The sequence below is a fragment of the Eschrichtius robustus genome, chromosome 10 (genome assembly GCF_028021215.1).
Source record: "Eschrichtius robustus isolate mEscRob2 chromosome 10, mEscRob2.pri, whole genome shotgun sequence".
Classification (NCBI taxonomy): Eukaryota; Metazoa; Chordata; class Mammalia; order Artiodactyla; family Eschrichtiidae; genus Eschrichtius; species Eschrichtius robustus.
In genome coordinates, this window is record NC_090833.1 from 12238035 (window position 1) to 12263338 (window position 25304).

The 25304-nt window shown below is 38.0% G+C and overlaps 1 protein-coding gene across 5 annotated transcripts in view; it reads right to left on the reverse strand.

The window, feature by feature from the left end:
- The window catches only part of RABGAP1 (RAB GTPase activating protein 1), a 159167-nt gene that overhangs the window by 101469 nt on the left and 32394 nt on the right, over positions 1 to 25304 (reverse strand). For all 5 annotated transcript variants that reach the window (XM_068552086.1, XM_068552084.1, XM_068552082.1 and 2 more), the window contains exons 3-6: positions 8384 to 8618; positions 7151 to 7355; positions 3446 to 3620; positions 2717 to 2874 (exon numbers count right to left, since the gene is read on the reverse strand). In XM_068552086.1, the coding sequence (XP_068408187.1) occupies positions 2717 to 2874; positions 3446 to 3620; positions 7151 to 7355; positions 8384 to 8564 (719 nt within the window). In that variant the 5' untranslated portion in view covers positions 8565 to 8618. The remainder of the gene's footprint in view (positions 1 to 2716; positions 2875 to 3445; positions 3621 to 7150; positions 7356 to 8383; positions 8619 to 25304) is intronic.

The following is a 25304-nucleotide window of genomic DNA, read 5'->3' on the forward strand; positions in this document are numbered from 1 at the left end:
TGAGAGCTCTGAGTACCTACTCAAACTAAAAACTGGCTCTGAAGAAATAAAATTAGTTTGAATCCCATCTGCACTACTACACCAGTAACCAATTCAAGAACATGTGATAACGCTGAGATTAGAAAATCAAAGAATCTTAGCATAAGAGTCTAAAAATGACAAACGTGCAAGAAAAACTTCTGCATACCAAACTGTTAAATATCTGTGGCTGACAGAATTTTCACCTATGAGGATATGGACAGGTCTCTGTTTTTAATTTATATTAGATACACTAGTCTCTATGTTCTGTGGATATTTAAGTATAAATTAATATAATATCATCTCTCAGCAGTATTTAAAACAACAACAGTGGAAATAAAGTTATCACTGGTGTCCTGAGTCTGAAGGGCAAGGAAAAGCTACATTAATAGGAAGCAGGGTGGAGAGTATAAGCAGTGGAAGTTCACTTCACTGATGTCGGGGGGTCTAGATTGTATTTCTGGTCTTATCACTATCATTGAATGGATCCAACCAAGTAATTTTACATTTAATTCCTATTGCGTAAATTAAGAAACAGACATCCAGGTTATCTTCCCTGGCTTTCTTTACCTATAAAATAAGGACAATATCAAATGGGGTACTTTGTAGATTAAATAAGATCAGAAAGAAGTGTTTTGAATGATATAAATGAAAATGCTCCATTTTCCTAAGGGCTAAACTGAAATGCACGTTTCTCATTTTAATAATGTAAGGATTATACTTTTTCAGGAATGAAAAGAAGAGCACTAATTCTTGCCATGGCACTTGGTCTATATTTATGCTATGGCGAAACCACAATCTATCTTGCACTATGGCTAACTATATATACATGTATTTTTTAAATAGGTGGTAAGTCATATGGGTATACCATTGTATCTTTTTTTAGGTATAACTGACATACAACATTAGTTTCAGGTTTACAACATAACGATTTGATATTTGTATATATTGTGAAATGCATCGAATTTTAACCATTCTATTCTGGTCAACATTTAATTTCCACTTTTTAATTTTGCTATTACTGGGTTAAGGGGAATGTTCATGCTGATAACTCTTTTGGCACCGCAATGATTGTTTCTGTAAATTCTTAGACATACTACAGAATCACCGGATGAAAGGAACTGCATTTGAAAAGTTCAAATCTGACGAAGAAAGGCATACTTGTCAATGATTTCATCAGTGTATTAGGTCACACAACACTATTTTTTACTGTAACTATACATTCAGGAAAACAATGCAACAAAAAGATAACAAAGCCCTAACAAACGTGAAAAACAAATGACCATCCAGGGGTTTTCTGTATAGCATTTCCTTGATATACAGGTGAACAGACCAGGGATATTTGTGATCATTACCTTTCTACTTAGAATATACCTGATCTCAGAAGGAGGAGAAATTATCCTAGTGCTTCTCTTCTGAGAGATTTAGAAATCTTTCCTATTCATAACTGGGGTTTATAAATGATCTACATAAATATTTTTAATAAAGGGAAAAAACTTTAAACAAACTGTTCTGTTTCTTAAAAAGGAAAAAAATCATTACAAGGTTTATAGATTACAGTTTCTACTTCCCAGTACAGGAATGCATACTGCAGAAAGCACCACATCACAGTGTTGCTGTGAGAACAGAAATATAGCTAATAAGAAAGCATAGAGCACAAGGCCTCACACTTTATTGTACAAATCAAAGTAGAAGCTGCATTGTACACTAAATTGGCCACCAGATGGCATGACAATTCCAAAGTCTCTTGAGGGGAGAGCAAAGGTTATCAGTTTTTCAAACAATGATTAGACCCATCATTGTGCTTTTTAATTTAAAAGCAAGATATTAGAAATCATTCATATTTTGATGGAATTTCATTTTACCCATTTTATGAGGTAGTCATGGAGGAAAGAAACTTCTATATGCAACTACTGATTATGATCCCAAGTGGCACCCATTTTGTGATATGTGATATGGAGAAAAAAAAAGTCAATCATCTTGCAACCATAATATTTTAAAGTTATAAAAGATTTTAGAGTCTAGCCACTTCATTTTATAAATAAGGAAACTACTGTCAGGAGATGTAAAGAAACTTGGAAAAGGTCACACTGTTAATGGTAGCAATAAGTAAACTAAACCTAAGTTTTAATTTCTATTCCAGGGTTATTTTCACTACTCAAAGAAGCATCATTTTACTTAAAAACCAAAACCAGTTATTTCTGACCCTCTATGTAAGGTTATATTTCAGATACAGACCTCAATTCTCCCCTTCCAATGTGTTCAGATAAACTTTAATGGTAAAACTTGATTTCAACAGCCTTAAGACCTTTACATTATTAAAACAAATAAACCAACCAACCAACCAAAACAAAACAAAACACAAAAAAACTCCAGCAAAACAAATGTAGCTACAGATCCAGCTGACGTAGCTTCTGTCATACTTCATATCAGCAGTCAGCCAGTTACTTAGAGTCCATCTAAAAGAACATGGTAGCATGATACATTTTCCTACGTGAAAGAATTTTTTTTATTGTTTTAAATTCTTTAAATCTTGCCTCTACAAATTTGCCTATTTATTTTCCTTTAAACTCTACCCATAAAAGCAATCATTTTATAATGTAAAAGTTATGTAATCTGACCTAGAATTTCCCTAAATCCAGATAGTACAGCATGTTAATACAAACTCAAATAAAAAGAATAAAATAAGATGCCCTACCTAAAATAACCTTTACCATCATCTTCTTTTATTTCTAAAGACACAGAGAAGGTAAAGATGTCACTGTCAGGAGTCTGAGGTGCAGTAGTTGCTGACAGGGGGGTCTGCTTTGCAGAACGGCGGAAGGCAGTGGCAAAACTGTAAAGTATCCGGCTCACCTACAACCAGACATGTTAGGAAATGGGCTGTTATCACAAGAATAAAATACTTTTGTTAAGGCTGAAGGTGACCTATGTTGTTTGAGGGGAGTAATTCATCTTTCCTCCATTGATTTCTTTTGATAAATTATCTAATTTATTAGACCTATAAAGCAAGCAACACTAAAAACGGTCAGAGAAGAGGCTTTAAAAAAGAAGTGGTTGTGAATCCAACTGAAAGATGATTTCCAAAATTGTTAGGAATTACTTGAATGTATTTATTATAATAAAAATAATCCTAAAAGTTTAGCTCTAAAAGAATGGTTTGCAAATACGTCATTGCTAGAACCAAGATGCCTATTTAACCCAATTAAGCAGCAGTCAATTGGTCTCCTCCAACACTCTTAACAACGAGGTTCTGGATAACCAAACTTTTAGTTTATTTACATTTCAGCCCATCCAGCTGAAATAAAACAGTAGCAGAGAATTTCATTTGGCTTACAAATGACCATAATAAATACTATAATCATTTCAACGTAGTGAGGGTACAGATGAAGTTTCATTTGCAGACAGTTCCCTCTTAAGTACTTACAGCTTCTTGTATTTCACACCGGAAGACATGTATTCTGAAGAGCTCTGCATTGTAATGACTTTCAGTGAAAGCAAAACAGTCACTCTCAGGAGTTCCATCATGCCCTCTAACACAGAAGAGGATTTTGTAGATAGGGTAGTTTGCTATTTCAGTGTTTGTCTGAGGATCTAAGAGTCTGTTCAGAAAAACAGATATAAAGAGATTAGAGGGACTGTGGACTATTTTCACTACATCCATATTATGATTCAAGACTCATTTTCTAGCAAAAAGATTATATAATCCATTTTTGGTATGCTAATCATATTAATCTTAAGTCTTGATAAATAAGTCATATGTGGATTCTTAAAGTTACTGATTACACAATTCCATGATACTAAAAACTACATAACCGCATGTTTTAGGGAGGCAATCAGGAAAGCATAAACAGTATCAGTAAGTATGTTTCTTATATAGTCTGTAACTAAATAAAGATAATGGGTAAATTAGAATACCAAAATAGATCATTAAAGCTGTGCTTCTCATTATCTCCTAAAAGAATGACCTAATCTGCTTTATTATTTTAAAAAATAAAAAGGGGATGTGCTTTCTCAGAGTGAAACATGTTCTTTTGCTTCATGGTAAACAAGGGAGAGAGACTGTACAAAATGTTAACACCTAAAAAAAGAAAATCATTAATAAAATCAAAAGGATGCCATTCTCTGAAAATCAAAGGGATACCATTCATTCAAAAATGTATTCACTCAACAAATATTTATGTGATACCTACAACATCCCAGGCTCCATTCTGGGCACTGATGACACAGCTATGAAAGAAACTGAAAAAGAAATTATGGGGGCTTCCCTGGTGGCGCAGTGGTTGGGAGTCTGCCTGCCAATGCAGGGGACACGGGTTCGAGCCCTGGTCTGGGAAGATCCCACATGCCGCGGAGCAACTGGGCCCATGAGCCACAACTACTGAGCCTGAGCGTCTGGAGCCTGTGCTCCACAACAAGAGAGGCCGCGATAGTGAGAGGCCCGCGCACCGCGATGAAGAGTGGCCCCCACTCGCCGCAACTGGAGAAAGCCCTCACACAGAAACGAAGACCCAACACAGCCAAAAATAAACATAATAAATAAATAATAAATAAAAACTTTAAAAAAAAAAAAAAGAAATTATGCAATTTCAACACTGAATGGGCAGGGCCACTGATGGGAAAGCCCAGGGGATAATGGAAATACCTAAGAAGGGGACCTAATCCAAGTTCAAAGGCACTTTGATAAAGACTCTGAAAACATGGGGCAAGAGAAACTAGTTTTCTCATGTCTTTACAGAATTAAAATATATTAGAACAAAGTATAACTTCAGTTGGGGGGAATGACTATTGACTAAGAAGCATATAAAAATGAATGCTCATATAAAAATGAGTGCTAGGGCTTCCCTGGTGGCGCAGTGGTTGAGAATCTGCCTGCCAACGCAGGGGACACGGGTTCGAGCTCTGGTCTGGGAAGATCCCACATGCCGCGGAGCAACTAGGCCCGTGAGCCACAATTACTGAGCCTGCGCGTCTGGAGCCTGTGCTCCGCAACAAGAGAGGCCGCGATAATGAGAGGCCCGCGCACCGCGATGAAGAGTGGCCCCCGCTTGCCGCAACTAGAGAAAGCCCTCGCACAGAAACGAAGACCCAACACAGCCATAAATAAATAAAAAATAAATTAAAAAAAAGAATCAGCTGGCCATGATATCCTCTATTAAAAAAAAAAAAATGAGTGCTAAGGAATTCCCTGATGGTCCAGTGGTTAGGAATTAGCAATTTCACTGAGGTGGCCTGGTCAGGGAACTAAGATCCCACAAGCTGCAGTGCAGCCAAAGAAAAAGAAATAAACTTTATTACAAAAAAAAAATGAGTGCTAAAAAAATTTTATTAAGTTTCACATTAATAAATACAACTAAAATTAGTATTTGTGAGTCTTTGTGAAATAGTTCTTTAAATACCCAAGAGAAGAATTACATATGCAGATAACTGGAATATTAATTAACTTACTACTACTGCTAACCATATACAGCTACAACTCTACTACCATAAAAATCCAAAATGCTTGAGGGTGGAGAAACAGATACTCTCATACACTGCTGATAAACGTACGAACTAGATCAATATTTCTAGATGGCTATTTGGCAATGTATCAAGCCCCATAAAAATGGGCAAATCTTTGACCCAATAAGTCTACTTTCTAGGAATTGAATCTAAGGAAATACAAAAATACATAAAAATTTAGCTAAAAAATAATTTATAAGAAAATTACAGGTAAAGCACTTACATGCTCATATAATAAAAGTTTAATATTAGCTATTATTAGTAGTACTTTTCTCATTAAAACAACTAAAATATGTAACATTAGAGATTGGTTATTTCTGAATAGCCCATCACGTGCCATCATAAGTTAAAATTTTTAAGCATATTTATTGATATGGAAAGAGATTCACAATATAAAAAACTAAGTGAGGAAAGCATGTTACAAGATGGTATGTATTATATTATTCCACTGTTGTTAAAAATGTTGATTCTAAGTTCTGTAATTATACTTGCACATATATGTAGGTATATACACACATACACAAACATATACACATACAACTACACGCAAAGGGTCTTAATAAACCAAGATGTTAACTGTTATTTACCAACGGGAGAGTAGAATTAAGAATATTTTCCTAATCTAAAATATGGCACAAATGAACCTATCTACAAAACAGGAACAGACTCATAGACACAGAGAGCAGACTTGTGGTTGCCAAGGGGGAGAGGGGTGAGGGAGGGAAGGACTGGGAGTGTGGGATTAGCAGGTGTAAACTATTATATAATAGGATAAATAAACAACAAGGTCCTACTGTGTAGCACAGGGAACTATAGTCAATATCCTGTGATAAACCATACTGGAAAAAAATATTTAAAAAAAAGAATGTCTATATGTGTATAACTGAGTCACTTTGCTGTACAGCAGATTGGCAAATTGTAAATCAACTATACTTCAATAAAAAAAATTAAATTAAAAAAAGAGTATTTTCCTAAATTTTTGCTTGTTTGTGTCCTCTGATTTTTCTGAAATAAGTATGCATTTTTTATAATAAAGAAAAAGTTATTTTATTTCAGTTCTGTTCAACTCATTATTAGAGTTTTGTATTTAGCTAGCTAATATAGATATCTGACTGGCTACCTTTAATCACTGTTATCTGTTTCAGTTAGTATAAACAATAGCCATTTCGAGAGACTTTTCTGGGCCTCAGTTTCCTCATCTTAAAAATTTAGGAACTGTACTGGAATAGTTAATATTTACCAACAGGTTTCTGTAACTTCCAAAGTCAGCATGAAATCTCATATTGAACTAATGTGGCAAGCTAGTATTTGTACTGGGGGCACATGAAAAATATAAATTGTTAGGCAGACTCTTAGGTCAACATGTTTCAATAATCCCCCAAACATTTAAATTTCTATGTGCTACACAGAATTGGGGTGGCGAAGAGTATAAAAAACTATTCAAACAAGTGACTATGTTTCATAAAGGTCACAATCCTTGGAAGACGTGATAACTAAGTGCCAGATGAATTAAACATTGCATGAATAAAATAATTACAGATTTTGTTCACTATTGCTTCTTTCTAAAACTATAGGTCAGAAATCTGATCAAATGTTATTGAATACAAACATTTCAAGAAGCTGGTCTCACCTCACAGTTCCTTCAGATACGTTCGGCACTGACAGGGTTACATCTAGTGAAATCTGACACTGGCCCCTTAAGATGGACATCATTCTTAAGGCTTCCACTTCACTCCTGGGAGCATTTACTGAGGCACAGCCTAAATAAGTTAGTTTGCTGAAAACTACACTGTCCTCATCAGCCACTGGTGTGAAAGGACTTGACCCTTCAGAATCTGAAAGAAACAATAAGGAGGTGATTATTTTCATTTTGATATTTTGTTGACATGAATATCAAGTAAAAATCTACAAGTTACATTTAGGTTCTAAAATTAAATACTAATGAGAGAATATGCCATTACCCCAGAAGAAATGCTCATTAAAGCCAGAAATCTCACACCAGAACTCTGTCACCAACACTAAAATTTTTAGGTATGGCTGTAGTCTCAATCCCAAATCTAAAAGGTGACCTGAGACTCAGATCTGATTTACCTTTCTGACTCTTCTAATTTGTTTTGACTTTATAATTTACATTTAGGTCAAAAATACATTTAGTATTTTACCACCCTGAAAAATCCTATCTCTGTCTTCTTTCTGATCTGCTGTTATAATTATTTTTCTCATTCATCATCGTAGCTACTCTATCATGTTCTCTCAGTCCCCTTGCTTTCCCTTTCCCAATAAACATCTATAGTTTTAACACCCTACTTTCCCCAATGAGCCTTTATAATTGCCTTTTTTCTCCTTCCTTGCTACGTCTTTCAGCTCCCTTTTTTCAACTTGACAACTATTCCCGCCAAGCTATAAAGGCCTGGGGCAAACAGCTCTTCACCGAGCATTATTCCTCTATTTCTCCAACACTATACTCAAATTCTTTCTTTCCTGAAAAAAGATCCTTAAATACTCTAAGACTCCCTCAATGTCTTATAGCTACTGTTTCTCTTTCTTTGGTATAAATGACATACATTTAGAGTGGACATATGTATATGTATAACTGATTCACTTTGCTGCACACCTGAAACTAAAACATTGTAAATCAACTCTATCCCAATAAAAATTTTTTAAAAAATGACATATACTTAAAGGGAAATCAGAATAGTACATATATTTACTCCTCTCACATCCCCCTAAATCTAGAATCTGAAGATTCTAGAGAACATAGATAATGGTTTTTGCTTGCTTTGAATCAAACCTAGTACAGAATGGACACTCAAATATTAAAAACAATAACCTTCAGTTATGCAAGCAATGCAGCAATCCTAACCTCCTTGTCCAGGTTTCACTGGCAGGCTCATCTCTGGTTTCTGGAGCCCTACTAATGACACAGGGTTAATGGTGGATGAAGCTGAGAGTTGATTAGAAAGAGGCCCATCTCCTTCGCCATCCAATTGTGACCTTTCCACAAGCTCCTTGTCCCCTGGCTGGTCGTCCATTGGAGGATCCATCAGCACATCTGCTAGCTCTTTTTGCAGCTGCTGTTCACTTCCATTCCCTATAATCTAAGGGTCACAAGTATATGCAATCAGCAAAATGAGAGAGGCCAGTACTGATTTAAATGGGTCCACATCTAGAGAAAATCATCAGCAATTCTTTTGATATATAGATATCTTCTGAATGTCTTTAAAAAACAGAATAAATCAAGATCTATAATAAATAAGAGCTGCAGCTGCTCTCTTAATTCATACAGTTTTTCATGAAAAAGTGTATAGTGAATTTGAGACTAATACCCAGAAATATATGTGATAGTCTGTCAATTTTATTAAAAGTTTTCTACAGTGTCCTAAACTAATAACAACTAAAATATTTGTAATTTTACTTGTCTGATGAGAAATAAAGCTTGTTAAGAGGAGAAGCTTCTCGGACTTACCTGGTGGCGCAGTGGTTAAGAATCCGCCTGCCAATGGAGGGGACACGGGTTCGAGCCCTGGTCCAGGAAGATCCCACATGCCGCGGAGCAATTAAGCCCCTGCGCCACAACTACTGAGCCTGTGCTCTAGAGCCCGCAAGCCACAACTACTGAGCCTGCATGCCACAACTACTGAAGCCCACGCGCCTAGAGCCCGTGCTCCGCAACAAGAGAAGCCACCACAATGAGAAGCCCGTGCACCACAACGAAGAGTAGCGCCCCTGCTCGCCACAACCAGAGAAAGCCCACGTGCAGCAACAAAGACCCAACACAGCCAAAAGTAAATTAATTAATTAATTATTTTAAAAAAAGACGAGAAGCTTCTCTTATGCTTAAGGAAAAGGGAAAATGTGTTTGCTTCCAAAAATCATCAGTAGAAACATACTTATTAGGTAAAAAACCATCACATGCATTTTTACCACCCTTGCTATAAGTAAGTCTCCTGTATTTCTGAGGGAGACTTCTCTGACATAAATAGTTCTTAAAGTGCTGAGACATTTGAATAAAGCTGGGGAGATGCACGTATAAAATGACCCTGAGGAACAGAAGCATTCCATTTCAAAGTCAAGTATTTTTCTAGAGTCATGATGGTTTATTATTAGTTGCTCAACAAGGAAGTAAACAAGTGCAAAATCAAGTGGAGACTGCCCAACACTAAGGAAAACCACAAGTGACAAAACCCAGTATTGTCACCAAATGCTTATTCAAGAAATACTAGAAAAATTAACAAGAGAATTAATTTAGGAAAAGGAAATCATGATGAAAAAAACGTGTGCTGATTTAGGAGGGTTTCTGAAGACCAAAACCTGACAAAAAGTTAAAATGGGTGGGGCTATGAGATTGTTAAAGACAATGAGGTCTTCCCAGTAAAATTAAGACACAGGAAGCAAAATTCCAATAACAGAGGTACTCTGGACTACTAAGGAACCCAGTTCAATCATCTTTTGTAACTCTATAAAATTCAAGTCCCTCTGGCTGTAAACTATGATTGAGAAACAGTCTAAAGTCTTTTTTGCTACATTTTCCCAAGGAAAGTCTAACATGTCAGCTGTTCTTGCCTTGGAAATAAGGGCCGGAGAGGTGTTCAGTCTCTGGTTTCAATGACAGCATCTGTTTTTGTGAACTTCCTTTTATATTCAGAGTTAACTGCTACTGGAACTACAATTCAGTCAAATAAGTTTAACTCTTTGTTATGCCTGATCTTATACATCACAAGTGTAATCAAATTTCTTTTTTCAGAAGTTCTGCTTTCAAAAGTTTTTTAAAGCACCTAGAAAACAAACTAGAGCTTAGTTCTAATTAACCTCTTATTTTTTCAGAACTGGATAAGAAATACTGCAGGAATCACCTGCAGGAAATAAAAGATAGCCTAATTGCATCTAAACCATTGTCCAAGTGGAAGGAGAAATAACATAAGTAGGATATTTACAGCTCCCTAAAAACAGATGAAGAAAATATATTAGACGCCACGTTTAAGCAATTAGTAATTATAACTGCGAAGGTTACCATTAAAGAGCAAACTAAACTGAAGACATATTTTACATGCTATGAGGTACTGTTTTTTCTTTGGTATATAGGCTAAATAAACTCAAGTTTTCTTTTGGATAGGCTACCTCCACTGTAATATATTCACAAAATATATCACAAACCCTGAAAGAAGCATGTTTATATGTTTGTCTTTTGTGTTTATACATGTTTATCTGCATTCTTCCCTTGTTTATAAAGTCTATAAACGTAAGAACTGCCTTCTATTTCCTTAACTCTTCCTTAAAGGGTAGGAAAAAGTAATGCACACACACAAAAATGATTTTTAAAAGCTGCTTAAAAATAGCAACCTAACTTATGCTTTGAATAATTAGGTCCAATACAGTACTCAGCACTTACCATGTTAGATCATTTGTGCACCTTCAATCCAATTTCAAACTTAACTATCTGCACATAATTTAATACTTATCTCAATTAAGTTTTTTGTTTTTTAAAAGACAGTCAGTTAATCTTCCCTAGGCTTATCTGGGAAACACTCAGCAATGCTTTTCAAGGTTCTCAAGCTTTGGCATGCCTCAGAATCACCTGGTGAACTTGTTGAAACACAATCTGTTGGGCCCTAACAAGAATTCCCATTCAGTAAGGCTGGGATGGGCCTGATAATCTGAATTTTTAAAAAGTTTCCAGGAGATGGTGATGCTGCTAGTCTGGAGACCACACTCTAAGAACCAACCTTAGATTAATGGTTCTTAACCATGACTAAACAACACAATTACCAATATCACCAAGGAGCATGTTAAAATTAAAACACCTGATCCTCCCTCTATCCCCTCACCTCCTACCCTAGCAACTAAATCAGTCTCAGAGATAAAGCCTTGGCATATGCATTTTTAAGAACCTCCACAGGTGATTTACAAAACAGGTGGCAGGCCAGATTAGGCCAGCAGGCTATAGTTTGCTAACCCCTCGTATAAATGAACAGCTTAAACCAGCAACTGCTTGTCTCTGACTTCTTGTCATAACAAAAATAAACTCATTGTTAGCAGGGCTTTCTGTTCCTTGCTGCCAACAGCATTCCTAACAGATACCACGATGATCTCTAAAATAAAGGTAGTTGCAGGTAAAGTAATCAAGACACGGTATTAGTGAAAGGACAGATAATACAGACCAAGGAAACAAAACAGAATCCAGAAATAGACCCACACATACATGGCCAATTGGTTTCAACAAAGTTGGCCAGATAATTCAACAGAGAAAGGTAATAAAACAAATGGTGGTGGAACAATTAACTTGACGTCATACATATGCAAAAACATCAATCTCTTTACGTCACATACAAAATTAATGCAAAATGGATTGCAGATCTAAATGTAAATCCTAAAACTATAATATTTACAGAAGAAAACACAGGAAAAAGTCTTTGTAATCTTGGGGCACAAAGATTTCTTAGGACACAAGAAGTATGCATAAAAGAAAAAACTGAAGTGCACTTTATTAAACTAGAAACTGCTGCTCGGAAGACACTGTTCACAGAATGAAAAGACAAGCCGCAGACTGCAAGAAAATATTTACAAATCATATGCCTGATGAAGGAATTATATCCAAAATATACACAGAATTCTTATAACTCAATAATAAAACAAGCAACCCAATTTAAAAAAAGGGCATTTCACCCAAGAAGACAATGCAAGCATTTGAAAGAAACTCAGTATCATTAACCATTAGGGAAACTGAAACCACAATAGGATGCCGCTATACACCTATAAGAATGGCTAAAATTAAAAACAAAACAATCCTGAAAATACCAAGGGCTGGCAAGAATGTGGAGCAACTGAAAAACTCTCATACACTGCCGGTGGGAATACAAAATGGTACAGTCACTTTATGTAAATTTTATAAAGTTAAACATACACTTATCTATGACTCACTCCTAGGTGTTTACCCAAGAAAAATAAAAATACATGTCTATACAAAGACCTGTCTGTGAATGTTTATAGCAGCATTATTCATAATTGTCAAAAACTGAATACAAAGTAAATGTTTATCAGCTGGTGAATGGATAAACAAACTGCCACTGATACTAAAATAACATGGATAAATCTCAAAAGCATTATTCTAAGTAAAAGAAGTGGACACAAAAGGCTATATACTGTATGATTCAATTTACATGGCATTCCGGAAAAGGCAAAACTATAGAGACAGAAATCAGATCACTGATTGACACAGGCTGGGAAGGGGAAAGATGAATGACTAAAAAGAACTATAAAGGGACTTTCTGGAGTAATGAAAATATTCTGTATCTTGACTGTGGTGGTCGTGGTGATTATGTAAGAGTTTACATTCATTAAAGTTCATAGAATTGTATACCTAAAAGGGCTGTATTTTACTGTGTGTAAATTTTACCTCAATAGACTTAAACTAGAAAGGGGATATTGATAGTGGGAGAGGCTATGCATGTGTGGGGGCAGAGGTTATATGGGAAATCTCTGTACCTTCCTCTCAATTTTGCTGTGAATCTAAAACTGCTCTTTTAAAAAAGGCTATTTTTTTTAAATAGAAAAAAATTATGGTTTCTATGAAAGATGCAATTTGAGAACACAACTGTTCCTTTTCCCTACATGCCCCTCAAAAGGTGTTCGTCCAGGATTCTGTTTTTGGCAATAACTTCATTTTACAGATTCTCCTGTGCCATTTCATCCAATCCCAACTACACATAAACAATCCCTAATATACATCTACAACCCCTCCCTGTCTAATGGACAGACACCTTCAGCTAGATACTCCAAACTTACTGTCAAAACTTAACTCTAATTCTCTTCCTGTATCTTTTTAAAAAAAATTAATGAATTGCACTACTTTCCACTCAGTTACCAAATGAAGGATTACAGTCATCCTTCACTCCTCTCATTTCCACACTACTCACAAATCCTACTGATCCTTGCTCAACTGCCCACTTTTTTCCTTCTGTCTCTCTGCATAGGTAACACCATAGGAATCTCTTTCATTTTACATAAGCCTACTGGAAAGGTAGTAGTTTCCCTGCCTTCTTTCTCACTCCCCTCTGATCTATCATTCATAAGGCCATTCAAATTACAAGTGCAAATCTTAGTTCTGATCAAGCACTGCCTTATTTTTATACCCTCCCATGCTTCCTCAATGTCCATAAGATAATGCCCATATTCATTACTATGTTCTATGAGTTTCTCACAACTCTGCCCAATTTACTTTTCCATCTCTTATCTGTCACATCAAACTACTCAAACTCCCCAAGACACACCATAAACCTTCAAACATCTAGACTTTGCACAGACCGTTCCCTTTCCTGGAAAACCTTCCTCTCCTTTGCCTTTCTACTCTTAAAGACTAAGCTTAAATTCTGTTACCTCCTCTGAGAGATCTTAAGCCTGATATATTAGGTTTAATCACTCCCTCCTTAGAGAGTGCTACCAAAATATTAGCATACTTGTTTATTCCAGCATTGCTACTTGTTTTAGAGAATATTTGCTTAGTGGGCCTCTCCAACCAGACTGGGCATTAATAGATAGCAGAGACCGTTTCTTCAATTATCTTTATATTCCCAAAGCTTTGGGTAGCTGCGGGTACAGGGTATATTTACAATACATGTTTAATGAACTGAATTTTATAAATGCCAAGAATAAAAGCCAAAGTATTCTTTTATCCAATTTGGATATTGGGTATTCTACAGATTTTGGTTTAGTGCTAGAAAAGGAAATCTGAAAGATTTATTTTAGCTTTGTTAACTACTTAAAAATAAAAAAACAAATACCATTTCCTATTATGACTGTCATTAAAGTGTCATTAAACCTTAACATTTTATGAGTGTCATTAAAGTTTAACATTTACCATAAGAATACTGGGCAGGACCAAATAGCATGCTACAAAACACAAACAATTATCTTTATTTTGAAGTCCAAAAAAGACTTCTAACTTAATTTAGCCCAAATATAAAAATAAAAAAGCAAAGCCGATATATATGGATAATACAACTAAGAATCATATTTAGATTTGTGTTCATCTCCACGTAATCTTTAAGAAGAAGAGGGGAGAGTTCTTTAAAATAGTCCTGAATTGAGAAGAAAAAAAAACATTAAATAGCCAAACATAGACATGAATGTTTGCAAGGACAGAGACTGTTCAGTGAATGATTTATTCATAATTCTACTTACAAAGTAGAGTAGTGGTAAACAAAACAAAAACAAAAAACACAACTGGAACAAGAGTTGGCTTGTGGCACAACTCCAGGGGGCACCATTCACGTCACAGACTATGTGAACAGCACCCCCCTGGGATTGCACAGTGTAGCTTATGCAACTGTACTTAGTAGTCCTACTTGGGCTCCACAAAAAGACAGATCTGAGATGGGGACATGCCTCTAACACTAACTCTATTGGCTATGGACAAATTAACCTCTAGAAGCCACAACTGTCTCATCTCTAAAATGAGAATGTTGGACTTCCCCAGTGGCACAGTGGTTAAGAATCCACCTGCCAATGCAGGGGACACGGGTTCGATCCCTGGTCCAGGAAGATCCCATATGCCGTGGAGCAGTTAACGGGCTTAAGCCCGTTCGCCACAACTACTGAAGCCCACATGCCGCAACTACTGAGCCCACGTGCTGCGACTACTGAAGCCCGCGCGCCCAGAGCCCATGCTCCACAACAAGAGAAGCGACCACAACGAGAAGTCCGCGCACTGCAATGAAGAGCAGCCCCTGCTCGCCGCAACTAGAGAAAGCCCACACTCAGCAACGAAGACCCAGAGCAGCCAAATAAATAAATAAATAAAATGAGAATGTTAATACCTATCTCACAAGATTGTCATGGTTCAACGATTCAGTAATATGATCACTGGACACTTATTATTTATGTTATAGGCAGGCACTGAATCATGTGATTTTTATAGGGATTGTCTCATTTCCCACATCTCAGTACCTGCCAACTAGTAAGCATCCGATTAATATCTCCCTACCCAACTTTCAACTATTTCTAAATAAACTCTGGTCCACCTACTGGAGGTGAAGTTAAAAAAACAAATAATAACTTAAAAAAAAGTAGTTCTTCCACTTTCCTTGGTCCAAAGAAAACTAAGAACACACCCACTATTTATGTGCAAAAGAAGCATTACTGGAATAACATCTGTCCTTTCTAAATAATATCAAATAAAAGTAATAACTTGGGGGCTTCCCTGGTGGCGCAGTGGTTCAGAGTCTGCCTGCCAATGCAGGGGACACGGGTTCGAGCCTTGGTCTGGGAAGATCCCACATGCCACGGAGCAACTAGGCCCGTGAGCCACAACTACTGAGCCTGCACATCTGGAGCTTGTGCTCCGCAACAAGAGAGGCCACGACAGTGAGAGGCCCGCGGACCGCGATGAAGAGTGGCCCCCGCTCACCGCAACTAGAGAAAGCCCTCGCACAGAAACGAAGACCCAACACAGCCAAAAATAAATAAATAAATAAATTTAAAATGCGTTAAAAAAAAAAAGTAATAACTTGAATGGTAGAATTGGCTACAAGCCCATTTCCTTGAGAGCAAAACTGCATTTATAGAATCAAAGGACAAAATGTTCCAAAGGCAATATCCAGTCATTTCCTGGTCTTAATTTTCTGCTTCTAACTTTATAGCTCCTGTTTCCCTTCACTGCAACAATACCAACTAGGCTCTACTTGATTTACCAGTTATACAAAGCTACTTTAGGCAGTTTGAGATGCTTTTCCAGTACAGATTTTATGTCTTCAAGAAAGCATGCTTAGGAAATGAAAGTGTGTGCTAGAAAAATCCACAATCAGAAAATTAAAGATAAATTCCTGATGATCTACAGTTCCCACTACTTGTGTCACACTGCAGTGAAGATACAAATGAAAATGGTTCAAACTAAGTAATTTTACTCAGCTTCAGGGTAAGAGCTGAGCCATTTCAAAACAAGTATATAAATCTCGTCTTATCAGAAAGCAAGGCACAGGGCTTCCCTGGTGGCGCAGTGGTTAAGAATCCGCCTACCAATGCAAGGGACATGGGTTCGAGCCCTGGTCCAGAAGATCCCACATGCCGTGGGGCAACTAAGCCCGTGTGCCACAACTACTGAGCCTGCCACAACTACTGAGCCTGCACTCTAGAGTCCGTGAGCCACGACTACTGAGCCACGACAACTACTGAAGCCCACGCGCCTAGAGCCCCTGCTCCACAACAAGAGAAGCCACCGCAATGAGAAGCCTGCGCACTGCAACAAAGAGTAGCCCCCACTCGCCGCAACCAGAGAAAAGCCCGCGTGCAGCAATGAAGACCCAATGTAGCCAAAAATAAAATAAATAAAAATTAAAAAAAAAAAAGAAAGCAAGGCACAAAAGAATCAGAAGCCCAATTTGGATACTGGAAAGTATAGTAACTAATCTCAAAGGCACTCACAGATTCTTTCTGTGATCTTTGATAAATCACTAAATCACTTTGCGCCTCATTTATAAACCGCAGTTATTCTGAAAATCCATCTCTTTATCTTACTATATAAAATAAGGACCAGAAAAACAAACTAAAATTACCATTAGGAATTATTAACATTAATTTAAAAAAGGAAAGGAACAGAACCTTGTGAATTCATCTTTAAAAGTCAACTGGGACTTCCCTGGTGGCTCACTGGTTAAGAATCTGCCTGCCAGTGCAGAGGACACGGGTTCGATCCCTGGTCCAGGAAGATTCCACATGCCGCGGAGCAACTAAGCCCATGCACCACAACTACTGAGCCTGTACGCCCTAGAGCCCGCACGATGCAACTACTGAGCCCATGTGCCGCAAACTACTGAAGCCTGCGTGCTGCAACTACTGAATCCACGTGCTGCAACTACTGAAGCCTGCGCGCCTAGAGCCCGCGCGCCTAGAGCCCGTGCTCCGCAACAAGAGAAGCCACCGCAATGAGAAGCCTGCACAGCACAACGAAGAGTAGCCCCTGCTCGCTGCAACTCGAGAAAGCCCATGCGCAGCAACGAAGACCCAACGCAGCCAAAAAAAACCAAAAAAAATGTCAATTGAAGAAGGACCCAAAATACTTATGAATGTTTTGCTAAATAATGGGATTATGGCTAGGTTTTACTTACTTTTCTTATTGTCTGAATTTTCTAAATCAAGCATATATTATTTTTATAATTACAGAAAAAAATGACAAAAAAGCTATTCGCATCTTGGGAGAAAAAGAAAAGCAAGCACATTCAATTCTACTGCATGCAGTGGTCCCGACTCCAGGCTCTTTCAAGCCTCTTGATCTTTCCACATGTCACAGACTCTCTTCTTTGGGAAATTCTTAATGACTCTTTAATGTTCTGCTGAATTGTTACCTACTCTATGAAAACCTTTCTTTTCTTCTTCAGGCAACAAATATGTTCTCATATAATTCTGCTCATTTCTATATTCCAGCAATTGATGAATTTTGTCATGATGACATATTTACTTAAGTGTCTCCCCCGCCACCACTCTGATCCCCTTAATTAAACTGTGTGTTCATGGTTCACTAACTTTGCTTGAATAAAAGATCTGCATTTTAGAGGACAAGAGCAACTGACTCCAATATAATTTCAGAAACTGAGTCAGAAGATCAGTTTAGGCAGTACTAAGTGAGAAGGAGTGACTTCTGTATCTGCTAACTACTTTAATAAAGCCTGGCAACTTTTTTCAACCAAAATAATGTCAGCTGGATTTTTCAAGAAGAAAACTCTATGAAGATTAAAAAGCTTAAAAAATCCTCTAACTGAACTTTCTGCCTCAGCAGTACTATCTCATCAATGTACCCCAACCAGCATTTAAAGAGTATCTTTGGGGCTTCCCTGGTGGCGCAGTGGTTGAGAGTCTGCCTGCCAATGCAGGGGACACGGGTTCGAACCCTGGTCTGGGAAGATCCCACATGCCACGGAGCAGCTGGGCCCGTGAGCCACAATTGCTGAGCCTGCGCGTCTGGAGCCTGTGCTCCGCAACAAGAGAGGCCGCGATAGTGAGAGGCCCGCGCAACGCGATGAAGAGCGGCCCCCGCTTAACACAACTAGAGAAAGCCCTCGCACAGAAATTAAGACCTAACACAGCCATAAATAAATAAATAAATAAATTTTTAAAAAAAATTTTAAAATAAATAAATAAACTAAAAAAAAAAAAAAAAAAAAAAGAGTATCTTTGGCTAAGAGCTAAAGGGTGTAAGATTCCCACACCAGGGAAGTGAGGCAGAGAAAATGCAACACGTTCTAAACTTATGGAAAATTCTCAGATTTTGATGTGAGTTGTCAAAACATTTCATAAAGAAAAATACCTGTGTTTTTTATAACTACACCATCACATAAAGCTTTCCTTTAAAGGGTTTAACTGAAGCATTATCCTCTCTGAGAAGCCTTCCCCCTGACTCCTCCCCCAAGCTGAGATAAGTTTCTACCTGCTCTGTTCTATAGCATCCTTTCGTTAACCTCTATCACAGCACTGATCTAATTATACTCATGTTGAAAATTAAATATGGCCACAAAATCTCTACAGCTCCTCCATCAAGAGATATAGTCTATTTCTCTAAACCCATGAATCTGGGCTGGCGTTGTGACTTGCTTTTCTACAACAGAATGTGGTAGAAGTGACACCATGTAACTTATAAGCCTTAGCCTTAAAAGAGGTCTTGCAGCTTTCACGTCTGCCCTAAGACCACCATGCTGTGAAGAAGCCTAAGTTGAAAACCACATGGAAAGAGAGACAAGGTCAAGCCCAGTCCCCAGCCAACGCACCAGCTGAATGAAGTTGTATGAGCCTAAGCAAGACCAGCAAAACTACCCAGTCAATCCATAAAATCATGAGAAATAATAGTTTTTCAAATCTGAGTTAGTTTGTTACAAAGCAAAGACTAGTAGAAATGACTGCAACAACATTTTTAACAAGTGTCATCTACCCTAGGCTATAAGCATCTTGAGGACATGAACTATGTCCTATTCATCTTGATTCTCATTCAGCCTTTTAAGAACTACTCTTTGGCTGTGATGTTCTACACTTTCACTGTCATCCTGGTTGGGACTCATTTTGTTTTTTTAAGCTGAGGGTTTATATCCTTTATCACTTTCGGAAGATATTCAGCTATTATACCAATTTCCTTCTCTCTCATTCTTTTTTTTTTTTTTGGTTGCGCTGCGTGGCACGCAGGATCTTAGTTCCCCGACCAGGAATCCAACCCGTGACCCCTGCAGTGGAAGCACAGAGTTCGAACCACTGGACCGTCAGTGGTCCCCCCTCCCTCATTCAATTCTTAAGGAACATTTAGGTACATGTTGGTCCTTCGCATCCTAGTCTCCATGTTTCTTAATTGCTTTTTCATATTTTATCATCTTTCAATGTTATTTTCTGAGTAATTTCCTCAGATTTATTTTGTAGGTAATATATCTGTTGCACCTTTAATTTCACTGGGTCTAATTTTCACTTGTGGAAGTTCTATTTTTAGTTTGCTTGGTATATTAAAATCTTTTGTAATGTTATTTTCTAACGTTTCCAAAATTTTCTTTAAATCTTTAGTCATTTTAATCATACCCATCTTAAGGTTACAGCTAATTATTCAGATGCCAAAGTTTTGGTGAGATTTGATCTTACTGGGGGTTTGCTAACTGTTGCTCATGGTGAATTGTCCTTTGTAAATTTTTTTTTTTTAAAGGTTAGTTTTTTTTTAATTTGTTTGTTTTATTTATTTATTTATTTTTGGCTGCACTGGGTCTTCATTGCTGCGCACGGGCTTTCTCTAGTTGAGAGGAGCAGGGGCCACTCTTTGTTGTGGTGCGCGGGCTTCTCATTGCAGTGGCTTCTCTTGTTGTGGAGCACGGGCTCTAGGCACGTGGGCTTCAGTAGTTGTGGCTCGCCAGCTCTAGAACACAGGCTCAGTAGTTGTGGCGCATGGGCTTAGTTGCTCCGCGACATGTGGGATCTTCCCAGACCAGGGCTCGAACCCGTGTTCCCTGCATTGGCAGGCGGATTCTTAACCACTGTGCTATCAGGGAAGCCCCATTCTTTGTAAATTTTGCATTGTGCACTATTCTTTATCAGAGTTACCTGTGGGAATACTATGCAGCCTGGGTGGCAAACATGTCCCTCCATAGTTTTACAGTTGATTCTGTCAGGTGTCCCAAGAGTATTACTAACCCAGGAACAAGAAGGTAGTATAAATTAAAACCCCAAACATACATGAAGGCAGGCCTATGGGTACAAACACTCAACAAGACTCCCCTCCAATCAGTGTCCAAGGTAAGACAGAGAAGCTTCCTTATTTTTTTCCTGTGACTGTAGGCAGGTTACTATTATTATTTTTTCAAGTATATCCTTTCAAGTTAGGATGTATCCTGAGCGTGCTTTATAAGGAAATCTCAGTTCCAAAACCTCTCTCTGTAAAATCCAAGGCCTTATCTCTTACCTAATTTACCTATCAAAACCCAAGTCCACTGGTTATAAAGAACAGCAAATTCCCCCCAGAGCAGGCCCAATGTCAGCTCATACATATAGTTCTGGCTTTCATTTCCCTCTTTGCTTTCATTCCTTGGGGATTTTCTTTACATATTTATGAATACAGCTATACAATCAAAAGGGTATTTGTTGGGACTTCCCTGGTGGCGCAGTGGTTAAGAATCCACCTGCCAATGCAGGGGACACGGGTTCGAGCCCTAGTCCGGGAAGATCCCACATGCTGCGGAGCAACTAAGCCCGTGAGCCACAACTAATGAGCCCTCGTGCCACAACTACTGAAGCCCACGCACCTAGAGCCCGTGCTCTGCAACAAAGAGGAGCCACCGCAACGAGAAGCCCGTGCACCGCAACAAAGAGTAGCCCCCACTCGCCCCAGCTAGAGAAAGCCAGCACTCAGCAATGACCCAACACAGCCAAAAATAAATAAATAAATAAATAAATTTATTTTTTTAAAAAAAGGGTATTTGTTATATATTATATTTCATCCAGCTTTCCTAAGTATTTTGTATCGAGACATTTTTAGGTTTTCTAAGTCATCATATTTCCCAAAATGGAGTTCTTATCCTCAGTACCTAACAGTAGTTGGTAGATTACTAGCTGTCAACTGAATATTCAACAAAACACTCCATTAGAACTTCAGGGGTGGAAGAGTGACAGACCTTTCAAATGTATCCTCTAACTCCACTGCAATTTTAAAATCTACCAGGGGTCGAAAGAACAGTTTCATAAAGAAGTGTGGGCACCACTGGCAACACATCTGTAGATATCCTATTATACTTTCTTCTGATGACAGATCTCACAGATTTAACAATAATTTTTAATCTTCACTTACTAGTTCTGTAGCCAATAAACCAATATGCTGTGTAGATGTACTGAAATTACATGGAAATACATAGAGGAAACATTTTAAATTTGGAAAACATGTTGCTCAATTTCCTGGTCTATAAAACAGAATTATCGGGGCTTCCCTGGTGGCACAGTTGAGAATCCACCTGCCAATGCAGGGGACACGGGTTCAAGCCCTGGTCTGGGAAGATCCCACATGCCGCAGAGCAACAAAGCCCATGCGCCACATCTACTGAGCCTGCGCTCTAGAGCCTGCAAGCCACAACTATTGAGCCCACGTGCCAGCAACTACTGAAGCCCACGTGCCTAGAGCCCATGCTCCACAACAAGAGAAGCCACTGCAATGAGAAGCCCGCACACCACAACGAAGAGTAGCCCCTGTTCGCCGCAACTAGAGAAAGCCTGGGCACAGCAATGAAGACCCAACACAGCCAGAAACTAATTAATTAATTAATTAATTTTAAAAAAACCCCAAAACAGAATTATCTCCTTTTGGTGAACAAGATAAATGAGACTGAGCAAAAAGTTCTCTGGAGAAGCCCTGAGGGTCCTTCCCATTTCCCGAAAATGGTTCATCAAATTAGAAACAGGAAGAATAAGTCTAACAGTACTTCAAAAATTAACAAGAAAATTTTCGACAGGAACAAATCCAAAAGGAGAGAAGACTGATCTATTTGCATCTGTACTCACTTATGCTATCTTCCTATTTCAGAAACTGTTCCTAGGGCTTCCCTGGTGGCGCAGTGGTTAAGAATCTGCCTGCCAATGCAAGGGAGACAGGTTCGAGCCCTGGCCTGGGAAGATCCCACATGCCGCAGAGCAACTAAGCCCGTGCGCCACAACTACTGAGCCTGAGCTCTAGAGCCCGCGAGCCACAACTACTGAGCCCACGTGCCACAACTACTGAAGCCTGCGCGCCTAGAGCCCGTGCTCCGCAACAAGAGAAGCCACAACAATGAGAAGCCCGCGCACCACAACGAAGAGTAGCCCCCACTCACCGCAACTAGAGAAAGCCCGTGCGCAGCAACGAAGACCCAACGCAGCCAAAAATAAATAAATAAATAAATAAATAAATAAATAAAAAAAAGAAACTGTTCCTAGGCTAACCCTTCCACTTATACACACAAAACCCTTTTCCCTAATTGAATCAAAGATTTTGCTCTCATTTTGTAGTAGCAATGTCCCCCTTTACTGAATAATTCTTATCAGTATATAAATATCATAAAATCCCTCACTGGAATCCATATCACCCTTCAGGTACCTCTCTATTTTTCAGCTCCTCTTTGTTAGCAAAAAATCCTTGAAACAGTTGTCTGTTTCTGCTGAAAAATCAGCTGGTAACCTTATGGGGATTCCCTTCTATGTTATTTGTTGCTTTTCCCTTGTTGCTTCATCTAATCCCATAGCTTTGAATACCATCTATATACTGTTGATGTCAGCCACAATCTCTCCTGAACATCGGTCTCATACATGCAACTAACTACCTGACATCTAAAAATGGACACCTAACAGTCATCTCAAATTTAATATGTCCTAAACAGGACTTTGATTCCCCTGTCCCCTGCCCCAATTCTGGTCTTCCTATCTCTTGCCCATTTCACTAAATGGCGAAACCATATACCTAACAGTTCAGGCCAAAATCTAGGAAGCAACTTTACTTCTCTCTGCCTCAAATCCCATATCTAATTTGCCCACCTTAATACCAATCAGCTCTACCTTGAAAATATATCCTGAATCACAGGCCATTCACCCTCTAGTCCAAGCTAACATTCTCTCCCTTTCAGGACTAAAACAGCCTGCTCTTCTTGCTGTCAATCTTGCCCAAAGTCAGCACATGTGTATAGGTCTGGCTTTCAGGTTCCTCTTTGCTTTTGTTCCTTGGGGACTTCCTTCACTTTCTTGTGAATAGAGCTATGTAATTAAAAGGCTATTTATTCTATTTCATCCAGCTTTCCGAAGTATTTGTATTGGGACATTTCCAAATACAATTCACCCATTTAAAGTATACATTCTATTCTATGGTTTTGAGTATATTAACAGATATGTGCAACCACTACCAAAGTCGATCTTAAAATATTTTCATTACCTCAAAAAGAAAGCACCCTACCTCCTTAGGTATCAACTCTCTCTTCCCCCAGTATCTCCAGCCCTAAGCAAACACTTATTTATCTTCTGCCTCTAAAGATCTGACTATTCTAGACATTTCATATTATTGGAACCCTGTAATTAGTGGACTTTTGTGACTTGCTTACCACTTAACATAATGTTCTTCAGGGTTCATCTGTGTTGTAGCATGCATCATTACTTCATTCCTATGACCAACTAATATTCCACTCTAGACCACATTTTATTTATCCATTTGGTAGTTGATACACATTTAGGTTGCTTAGCTCTTTATATATCCTAGATACAAGTAACTTATGGTTTGCAAACATTTTCTCTCATTCTGTGGGTTGACTTTTCACTTTTTTGATAGTATCCTTTGAGGTAGAAAAGATTTTATTGTTGATACAGTCCAATTAAATCTATTCTTTTTCCTTTGTTGCTTATATTTTTGGTATATCTTAGAATCCACTGTTAAACCTGAAGTCATGAAAATTTACCCCTATTTTCTTCTAAGAGTTTTATACTTTTAGCTCTTACATTGAGGTCTTTCATCTACTTTGAGCTAATTTTTATATATAGTGTGATGTAAGGGTACAACTTCATTCTTTTGAATGTGGCTATCCAGTGTCCCAGCACAATTTGTTGGGGAAAAAAATCCGTTCTCAACTGAATGGTATTAGTACCCTTGCTTCAATCAGCTGACCACAGAAACATGGTTCTATTTCTGAATTCTCAAACATATTCCAATGATCTACATGCCTATCCTTATGTCAGTACTACACTGTCTTGATTACCACCGCTCTATAATAAGTTTTGAAATTGCAAAGCGTGAGTCCTTCGACTGTGTTTATTTTCATGAACACTGGATGAATTTCCACTTATTTAGGTCTTCTTTAATTTCTTTCAACAATGCTTTGCAGATTTCAGAGTATAAGATTTTCACTTTTTTAAACAATGCAAAATATTTAATTCTTTTTAATGCTATCATAAATGCAATTGTTTTCCTACTGTCATTTAAGATTGCTCCTTACAAATATATAGAAATAAAATTGATATTTGCATGATGATCTTGTATCCTGCAATCCTGCTGAACTTATTAGTTTTAATAATTTTTAGTGGATTTCTTAGGACTTTCTACATACAAGATCATATACAACTGCAAACAGAGATGATTCTTATTTCCTTCTTTCCAATATGGATGTCTTTTAGATTTTTACATGCCTAACTGCTCTGGAAGTAACCTCAAGTACAATGTTGAACAGATATCCATGTATTGAGCCTAAACGGAGGAGGGAAAAATCTACTCTTTCACCAGCGAGAATGATTTTAGCTGTGGGTTTTTCACAATTGCTACTTATCTAGTTGAGGAA